The sequence below is a fragment of the Tasmannia lanceolata genome, unplaced genomic scaffold (assembly GCF_043159265.1).
Source record: "Tasmannia lanceolata isolate RefF3 unplaced genomic scaffold, GAP_Taslan_0.1 ptg000003l, whole genome shotgun sequence".
Taxonomy (NCBI): domain Eukaryota; kingdom Viridiplantae; phylum Streptophyta; class Magnoliopsida; order Canellales; family Winteraceae; genus Tasmannia; species Tasmannia lanceolata.
Window position 1 is genome coordinate 55,005,506 of NW_027518680.1, and position 10,661 is coordinate 55,016,166.

Below are 10,661 nucleotides of genomic sequence, written 5' to 3' on the forward strand. Positions count from 1 at the left end.
AAAAACCATAACGTTTCCAGAAAAGAATAAATTTCATAAAGAAAAGAGGACATTTCGATAAAAGAACCAAATAGCTCACTTCATCCTTGCATTTGGACTTGCATCTATTTAGGTTCTTGATTTGAAAAAAAAAATATCAACCGAGTAGGCCTGAATTCTTGAGGAACAGAAAAAAAAAAAAAAAAACAATAGCATAGAACCAAGTTGGAATCAATCATAAAGTAAACATGAATCCAAATACAAACAAAAATTGACACCGATGCTTCAAACTTGCTGAAACCTCTCAATGACCAATTCATGAATCTCCCAAAGGAAAATAAGAGGAACTTACTTTCTTAGATGTCTGTAATTTCAAAACACAAAAGCTCAAATACCTTCATTTCTAGTATTGTTCGCCTAATTTAGAAATCTTTCCCAAAAACCCACAAACCTGTAAAAGTAATTCAAAGTTCATTCCTAATTTTTTTTTGTTTTTCAAGGATTTTGAAAAAACAGCTACATTTTACTACAGTTTTGCATTGTTTGAGATACTTAAAAAACCCCCATTTACCATTTGTCTTATCTAGAAAGTGAATGTTTCATTCCAAGATTTTTCCAAGAAACATTTTCTTTTTGTGGTAGATAAGCAACAGCCTACAGGTGTATTAAAAATGAAAAGGATAATACAATCAAGATACCAAGGAACAAACCCTAACCCTAACCCTAAATACAACACCTAAAAAATAGGGGAAATAAAAAAAGATCATTCAAGAATTATTTAATCTAAGAAAAGATTGGAATAAGAGAGAAACAAACCGTAAGAAGCATAACCAGCAGTTGCAGAGGCTCCTGTGAGAGCACTGATAATCGCTAATTTGAGGAAATTCCATGATCTTTTTACCTTAGTTTCATCATCTGAAGGAGGAGGTTGATCATTGAGAAGAGAGGAGGATGAAATTAGAGGTTCTTTTGGTGGATTTGTACTAGAACACAAGGTTCTGTTCTTAGAAAGGTAGAAAAAAAGACGAGATCTAACGATTGGAGACATTTTTTCTTTTTCTTGTGAGAAGGTGAATGATTGATCGAGTAGGGTTTTGGTAGGGTTTAAGAAAAGAGGGAGAAAATGAAATGTTAAGGCAAAGACAAGTTTCTTTAGGACTACTCACATTTGTAAGTGACCCCAAAAAAAAAATGGAGCCCACATTGTTTGGGTGATCTAAACCATTCATTTGTTGGGCTCTGATGTAGGTAGTGTGGGCCAAGAAAGTTTTCTCCATAGGATCATCCTAACCCTCAGATAAATTGGAGGGTTAGGATCAACCTAGGGAGAAGATTTTCTGGGAAAACCCTGTATACATGAGGGCCCAACAAATGAATGGTTTGGATTACCGAAATAATGTGGGCCGCAGTGTATTTTTGGGCTGCACGTGCATGCATGGCGGTCGGCCGTATAATTTCTCTTAGTTATGATTTGGATGGTCTATTTGAAGGGCCCACTTTGGAGATATTGTGCAAAGGGAAATGATATATTCGCCCCTTTTTCTTCACTTCCCTATGCTAAATATAGTGTGAAACAGTCATTGATAGGCCCACTCTGGAGATATTGTGCTTTATCGCTGCTCTTTTTACACTACAAGGGGGTGGCCCGGGGAAGAAAAGGGGCTGAATATGTCACCTCCCTGCGAAATATAGTATGAGACACTCATTGTTGGGCCCACCCATGTGTAAGTTATGTTTTGGAGGGCTGATTTGGATGGTTGATTTGAAGGGCCCACTCTCGAAATATTGTGCTAAATATAGTAGTAACCAAACAATCTTAAACAAAATCAAAGGATTGTGAATCTGTGATCGTCATGAAAATCCAATATAAGCCTTGTACAATCGAATGAATAATTGCCCATTAGATCAACCGGCTCGACACCTTAAACTTGAAGGTGATGTCCCAACTAGCTATCGTCTGTTCACATCAACCTTTTCCGTTAACTTACCAATGAAGGACAAGTGAAACCAAAGTCGACCCATCATCCATCATCTACATCAATTGTGAAGGCTTCTGAAATTACCACAGGCATAAGATCGTCTTTAATAGTATGTATTGCATTGTATGGGCATGCAAGAGTGCGTGACGTCTTAGTTCTGAATGTTCCTAACTGTTTGTAATCTGAGTTTTACCATGGAGTACAGTAGGTTCTTAACAAAAAACTCACCAAGCAATCCATGTCCTAGTCTCCCAAACCAAGCAACATATCCCCCCTCTCAGCTTATCTCCCACGTATGCAAAAACCAAAAAAATTCAAGCCTCATGGTTGAAAGAAACAGAAACACCTATTTTTTCACACCACAAACCTCTGTAGAAGGAAGAGGAACAAGATTACCCACCTCTAATGGCAAGATGATAGAGTTCAGTTCTATCCAAGGACTTTTCCTGTTCATTCACAGAAAAAACAGAGAAAAAATGGAGAAGCTGGAGGAAGAAGAATAAGAAAGGACTATTTCATTCGTTATCCCTTTTTTCTGCTTACACTCCCTTTTATGATAACAAATCCTAATGGTCTGGCAAATCTGTCAGGCCCTAAAACCAAATACATATTATACTACCCTTCTACTTATACGAGTCTACAGCTGGTATAATACCCCTTTTCTACAAACAAAGCCACTATGGCAGCAAACTAACAATTATTAACTAATGGACTGATTATTAATTGACTAATCCTGAACATAATCCATCATCCAGATGGGTTTTCTTCTCACTCTATTTTCATTGTTTTGGATCTTGATCTCAAATTGATAGAGTTCAGTTCTATCCAAGGACTTTTCCTGTTCATTCACAGAAAAAACAGAGAAAAATGGAGAAGCTGGAGGAAGAAGAAGAAGGGAAAGAGAAGAATAGGAAAGGAATATTTCATTCGTTATCCCTTTTTTCTGCTTACACTCCCTTTTATGATAACAAATCCTAACGGTCTGGCAAATCTATCAGGCCCTATAACCAAATACGTATTATACTACCCTTCTACTTATACGAGTCTACAGCTGGTATAATACTCCTTTTCTACAAACAAAGCCACTATGGCAGCAAACTAAAAAAAAATTAACTAATGGACTGATTATTAATTGACTAATCCTGAACATAATCCATCAGCCAGATGGGTTTTCTTCTCACTCTGTTTTCATTGTTTTGGATCTTGATCTCAGGCGGTTCTTCTGCATCAATCTCAGGAATCAAATCAGACTCCAAGGTCTCCTGCACTTCTGGGATGTTATCATTGCCTTCCCCATCAAAACTAACCTTGTCCTCAAGGTTTAAGTAGGGGTATTCTGCTTGTAAATCTTGTAAATTCTCCCAGGAAGTGTCTTCCGGAAGAAGTCCACTCCATTGAATCAGAACTTGCTTAAGAAGCGCTCCCCCTTTGATAACATGTCGTTTGCCTACCACAGCCAAGGGTGAAACGAGGGGATGATTATTGTAACTCTGATCAGGTAAAGAGCATACGGATTGGGGAAGTGGACCATGAAATGGTTTCAATTGTGAAATGTGGAAAACTGGGTGAATTTTGCTAGCCTGAGGTAGTTTTAGCTTGTAAGCCACCTTTCCCACCCTTTCTGCAATTTCAAAAGGACCGTAGAAGCTTTTGCTTAATTTCTGAGAAGCTTTGTGAGCTACTGATTGTTGGCGATAGGGTTGTAACCGAAGTGAAACCCAATTGCCCACTTCAAACTCCTTGTCAGGTCGTTTAGTATCTGCGAAACATTTCATTCTGGATTGTGCCGGGCTGAGATTAAGTTTGAGTGCGCCCAACAATTCATCGCGTTGCCTGAGTTCAGTATCTACGGCTTCAATGCTCGACGATCCCGGAATGTATGCTGGTATGGATGGTGGTTTGCGCCCGTAGACAGCTTCAAAAGGTGTTGTAAGAGTATTCTGCCCATGGAAGATAAGAATGCCACTGCTTTGGTTGATCTTGTGCAAAAGCTCGGAGGTATTGTTCAACGCATTGATTTAAAACTTGTGATTGCCCATCTGATTGGGGATGGTACGCTGAGGAAAGGTTGAGGGAAGTTCCACTGAGTTTGAATAGGGCTGCCCAAAATTTCCTGACAAAAATGGGGTCTCTATCTGATACAATGGATTCTGGGAGCCCATGTAATTTGATCACCATGTCGGTGAAGAGCTGTGCAACCTTCACTGCATTGAAAGTTGTTGGTAAGGCTCCTAAATGAGCATACTTCGACAATCTATCAATGACGACTAGGATGGTGGTGAATCCAGTTGAAGTTGGTAACCCAGTGATGAAGTCCATTGCAACATCCTCCCAAATCAATTGCGGGATAGGTAAGGGTTGTAATAATCCCGTTGGAGGACTGGTGGAATTCTTGGTTTGTTGACACACGATGCAGATTTTGACAAACTGTTTGACATCCTTTCTGATAGTTTCCCAAAAAAAACTAGCAGAAATCCGTAAGAGAGTACGAAGAGTACCCCAATGCCCTGATTGTGGAGTACTATGAAACTCATGCATAATTTTGTATCTCAGTGAAGACGTGGAACTGACAAATAGTCTGTGTTTATATAAAATGAGACCATTCCGTAGTGTGAACTCAGGAGGAGCGACCCCGCGGTTGATCTAATCTTGGAGTTCAATTAGTTTACCATCAGTAGCACTTTCCAACTGAAGTTGGAGTTCAAAAAGTGGTCTTTACATTCTACCCCCCTTAATTGAATTTCGTCCCCGAAATTCCGCCCTTTCTCATCCCAAGTAACGCAGTGAACTATCAGTTAAGATGGAATTAAAATTAACCACCTACCTTTCAGTTACTGCCACTGTCGTAATCGTCATCCTCGTATACGTCCAGTACATTATCGAAGACTGACAGTCTGCGACGTTTGCTGGTGACCTCATCTTCAGAATATGGGGGCGTCTGATCGCCGATTGAGTAAGATGATAAGTTGATGATTTCTTGATCGATAGGAATAGGTTCCTCCTCAGGATCTTCTTCTGGATCCTCCTCTTCAGGTTCCCCTCCTGCTGGTTCTTTTTCTTCTAGCTCTTCTAGTTAAGTTTCCCCTCCTGCTGGTTCTTCTTCTTGTGGCTCTTCCTCTTCAGGTTCTTGTTCTTCGGAGTCAGAGAAAATTTCAATAATTCAATCTCATTAGCTGCAATCATTTCTCTCCTTGCAATTTCTTCTAACTCATGATCCCTCTGCCTATCCCATAGAACTCGGATGGTTGGTAATTTCGGAACTGACGGTGCACCTGCGAGGCATTGTCACGGGGTCTCGGCTCCTGACGAGTCCCAAGGCTAGCTGCAATAGCCTGAAGAGCAGCTTGATTAGCCTCTTGATTTGCCCTGAGGATTTCAGCCAGTAATTGCAGACCGTCTTGATTATGAGCCGGAGTTGGGCTCTGAGTATTGTTGTTAGGTGCAGGAGCTTGATTAACATTGCCAGTTCTCTTCCTCCTTGGATACATCTATAAATATAAAAATAACTTGGAATGAGGAGAAAACTATGGGTCAGAATGAAATCTCTTTATTTCTCAACTAATATTTCGAGGTACCACGAAGTCTCTAATCGTGTGCTTACTTACTAAAGTTTTTAAAGTAATTCTCCTATCTCGTTCGAATTCTTGGTTGACCTTAAAGGTATGACATATCATATGTCACCTATTAGCTATCTAACCCAAATTAACGACTCAACCCACAAGCACCAGGTTATCCGTAAACCCGGGCTCTGATACCACAACTGTAACGATCCGATTTCCATGACCGGATCGCTACAAGCAAACACCTGCCAAAATACCCATAATTTTTTTTTCTTAGACTATATATGAAAATTAAATAGCCATCGCTCTTATTCTATTTCCAAAATGTCTCCTTACAATAACTTTAACTTAAAACCAATTTACTCAATTAAGTAAAGTCTCGAACTAGCCAATTTAAAATAAATTCAAAGGGGTTGACGAAGGGTATCATCTTCCATAATTATTTGCTCCCATCATCCTACGCTCCTAGACATCCTTGTGCGCAAACGCACCCCCATTAGAATTCTCTAGTCCTGGGGAGAAAATAAGGTCAGCAGAATGATAGAAACTGAACTAGTATAAGAATTCAATTTAAAACAACACATCAAGATCCATATTATAGATAAGACAATTGAAATTTTTCAAAATAATGGTTTACCAAAATCTTCTACAACTGAATAGAAAAATCATTTAAGATGATCAAATGTACTAATAACTGAAAGAGAATAGTTCAATAATCATTATGAACAATTATAAATCTAAAACATTCTTATCATAATAATTTCATTTAAACCCAGGGCACTCTAGCTCCCATTAGCTTGTTACCCTTGCCGACACGGTCGACTCCGCATGAACTTATTACGGTAGATCATACCGCCTAGGGACTCTTGGTCTCCGTAGGATTCCGACATCAACTAGGAGTTGCGCGATTCTCCCAAGTTGTATACATTTTATTTACGAGGATAACTCAATGGTTTCCCATCACCCTTTCCCATTTCCTCTTTGGATATTTCTTATGTTTCCATACAACTTCCAAGTTATTTCATGTGATAAACAATTAAACTGATGATTCTTTATTAGAAATCAGATTCCATTTTCAACGTATAATACAAAAGACGAAATTTCATTTATCATCGAATAGTTTAGAAAACCATAAAATTTAGATACTTCACCATTCCTGTTGCATGAATTGAAAGCCATACGAGCAAAGTTAGCTATCACCTGCCTTAATCTTACAAACACAGTAGGATGAGATGGCTCCTGTTAGAGAGTAGAGTGCAACGATCTTGTTTAGTCACATAGTTGAGTGTAGAGAATGACAGTTTAGACTAGGTTCAAGTTGCTAAAAATTTGTACACTAATTAATCTTGATCCTGTCCCGTAGTGGGACTCACGCATACTCTTAATTACACCATATTGCTGCCTTGTTCGAGCAAACCGTCACACTAAAAAACACTAATAGCTGCCTTGTTTAAAGGCATAAAACTCGTATATCAAAACATCATATTGCTGCCCAGGTTTGGGCGTAAAAACACCCATACTGAAACACTATACTGCTGTCCCGTTTTGGGACGGAAACTACATACGCGAAAATATTAAGTTGTTCTCCCGTTTTGGGACGGAAAATACATACGCGAAAACATTAAGTTGCTGTTCCGTTTTGGGACGGAAAATACATATGCGAAAACATTAAGTTGCTGTCCCGTTTTGGGACGGAGAATACATACGCGAAAATATTAAGTTGCTGTCCCATTTTGGTACGGAAAATATATATGCGAAGACATTAAGTTGCTGTCCCGTTTTGGGACCGAGAACAACATACAAAACAACGCTTAATTTGGTCCATTTTGGGACCAACAATAACACACAAAAGCAGTGTTAAATCTGGTCCGTTTCGGGACCAAGGAAAACTACTCATTACATCATTAAATCTGGTCCATTTTGGGACCAAGAGAAAATACAATAAGACAAGGAAGGTAATAAGGGTACTTACTTGTTTAGTCACGAAAAGTAAAAGGAAGTGAATTCTTCTCTTAAGGATCTACAGGACTTCTCTTTCTTCTCCCTTTTTCTTTCTTCTCTTTTTTTCTTCCTACTGTTATTGTGTGCAAAGAGACTAAGGCAAGGACAAATATAGGCAATATATAAAGGAAGCAAGAGTGGGGTGTGGGTTTCTTTTTTTTGGCATGATATGGGGAATCACCTATATTCCTTCCTTTTTGTTTAGCAATAAAGGTAAGTTGCCAAATCTTATAACTACAAGATCTTTTCCATAAAGTAATTTGCTACTAATTAGGGGATTTGAATTAAGTGAATCAATCTATCCCACCAAAAGAGTTTAGCAATAAAGGTAAGTTGCCAAATCTTATAACTACAAGATCTTTTCCATAAAGTAATTTGCTACTAATTAGGGGATTTGAATTAAGTGAATCAATCTATCCCACCAAAAGAGTTTAGCAATAAAGGTAAGTTGCCAAATCTTATAACTACAAGATCTTTTCCATAAAGTAATTTGCTACTAATTACGGAATTTAAATTTTAAGTGAATCAATCTATCCCACCAAAAGAGGTGTGCAAGATCTCCCTCAAAAGTGGAGATCAAATCTCCAACCTATCTTATTTATCTCCTCCTTTCTTTATATTTTACTGGATTTTCATTTAATGAAGGTAGGTTTCCCCTAATATGACGTACTTTCTTATTTAATATGTTTCAAATGATTTCTTATTCCGCGGAAAACTTAATCCCCAAGCTACCGAAACAAATATAGAATAGATTAACAAGAGCCATTGATCTCTAGACCGATTGATCTAAGTAGATCAAGGATAAATAAGAGATCCTATTTCGGGATCAAGGGTTGGTCTAAAGTGGATCGATGATCTCGATCCTTGATATACGATCTAACGGTCTAAAATTCAAAATTTAAGGAATTGAGAGAAAGTGTCAAAAAGTGGTCTTTACATTTGCATTGCATTTATCTTGTCTGGATCTGGTTGGACCCCTTCTGCTGATACTATGTGGCCTAAATAATCAATTTTGAATTGGCAAAATTGACATTTAGATAGTTTCACAAACAATGTGTTAGTAGACAAGCAGTGTAAAACAGAGGTGAGATGTTTCAGGTGCTCATGCATAGTAGGGCTATAAACCAGAATATCGTCGAAGAAGACGATGACAAATTGGCGAAGGAATGGCTTAAATATGATGTTCATGGTATTTTGAAAAGTGGATGGGGCGTTAGTAAGGCCAAAGGGCATTACCAAAAATTCATAGTGTCCTTCATGGGTACGAAAGGCGGTTTTGGGACAATCCTCTGTTCTCAGTCTAATTTAATGGTACCCTGATCTGAGATCTAATTTGGAAAAAACTTTGGCGCCATGAAGCTCATCCATGAGTTCATCAATCGTGGGAATTGGAAATCTATCCTTAATTGTGATGGTATTAAGGGCTCTGTAATCTACACAAAATCGCCATGTTTTGTCCTTTTTTTTTTACTAAAAGGACAGGGGAAGAGTATGGACTATGGCTGGGAATGATAATGCCAGTGTTCAACATCTCCTGTACCAATCTCTCTATTCATTTTTTTGGAAATGGGGATATCTATATGGTTTGACATTGATGGGTTTGGATCCTGGAAGAAGGTGTATGTGATGGTCCCATTCACGGTGGGGAGGAAGTTCTTTTGGTTGGTGAAATACTTCCTCAAATTGTTGGAGAAGCTTGGAAATGGGAGTTGGGAGCGTGGCTGACAAGTCGTTAGATTGTGAGTCTGGAATTTGGAAGCTAGTAGGGTCATCAGGAAGGCAAATCAAGGTGAAGCAGGAAGCAATGGAGTTGGCTTTAGTTAAACCCTTAAGATGAGAGGCCTTGAGGGGAGAAGGGTTTAATGCAGCTTCGCCTACTAATTTCACTGGTTGGCCTTTCCACTGGAATTCCATGGTTGACAGTTTATAATTTGTGATGATAGGACCCAGTTTGGCGAGCCATTGTATACCCAAGATGACATCTGCGCCCTTTATAGGTAATATGAAAAGATCAAACGGAAACTCATGGTTCTGAAGAGAAATATGAACATTAGCACACTTTTTGTTGCAGAGTAAGGAATCGCCATTTCCGACAAGAACTTTGAAAGGGGCAGTAGGCAAAATAGGCCAATTGAGGGTATTAGCAATATCTTCCTTGACAAAATTATGGTTAGATCCACTATCAATAAGAACACGAACAGATTGTTGAGCACTTACCCCTGTAATGCAAATTGTATTTGGGTTCCGTTGTCCCACCAATGCGAAAAAACTAATTTCAGCGTTGTTCTCGTCACGAATCTTGATCGGAACAGCTGTGTGCTCCATCGGTAAATCTTCTGTAATAAGAGCTTCTGTGTCATCATCAATGGCAGAGAGATGGTACAAACGCTTTCTACAATCATGCCGAGGGATATATTTTTCATCACAGAAATAGCATAGCCCTTTCTCCCTTTTGGTTTTCATCTCTTCCTTAGTTAATTGGCGAGTGCGAAGTGGAATTTGGCGCAATGGTGTTGCTGCAATCGCTTTTGTCGGTGATGGTGTTGGTAACAAGCCTTGTCCACTCAGGGGAGTAGACCAAGCTGGTTTCCAATATTTTCTCAAATCCGCATATTTCTGTTCATAAAGCCTTGCTAAAGAGAATGTTTGTAAAAGTGATGTAGGTTGAATGGTGAGTAATTCTCTTTTCAGCTCAGGTTTAAGGCCGGAAATAAAAAAACTAATGAGAAATGATTCCGGAAGGCCAATAACTTTGTTGGATTTTTCTTCAAATCGGTTTTGGTAATCTTCTATGGAAGAGATTTGATGGAGTTTAGACAATTCACCTTTGTGATCTTCATACAGTGATGGACCAAAACGCAAATGAACAACATCGAGGAATCCTTTCCATGAATTTAGCAAGTTATTGGTCTTAGCCCATTGGAACCAAGAGAGAGCAGGACCATCGAGGTGAAAAGAAGTAATCGATAAACACTGTTCTTCTGGTACACTATAGTAATTGAAGAACTGCTCAACTTTAAATGCCCATCCGATCGGATCCGTGCCATCAAAGCGAGGAACATCCATCTGTATGAATTTGTTAAAATTCTGATGGAATGGAATGAGTCCCTCCTCTGCATTATGCGAAGATTGATCGCCGCTA

General features: G+C 38.9%; 1 protein-coding gene across 1 annotated transcript in view; it reads right to left on the reverse strand.

Moving 5' to 3' along the window:
• Positions 1-1,108, reverse strand: part of TIM50 (Haloacid dehalogenase-like hydrolase (HAD) superfamily protein) — a 29,338-nt gene extending 28,230 nt beyond the window's left edge. Inside the window, exon 1 of the mRNA XM_077366077.1 lies at positions 796-1,108. Within this exon, the coding sequence (XP_077222192.1) occupies positions 796-1,027 (232 nt within the window). The 5' untranslated portion in view covers positions 1,028-1,108. The remainder of the gene's footprint in view (positions 1-795) is intronic.
• Positions 1,109-10,661: the final 9,553 nt, after the last annotated feature.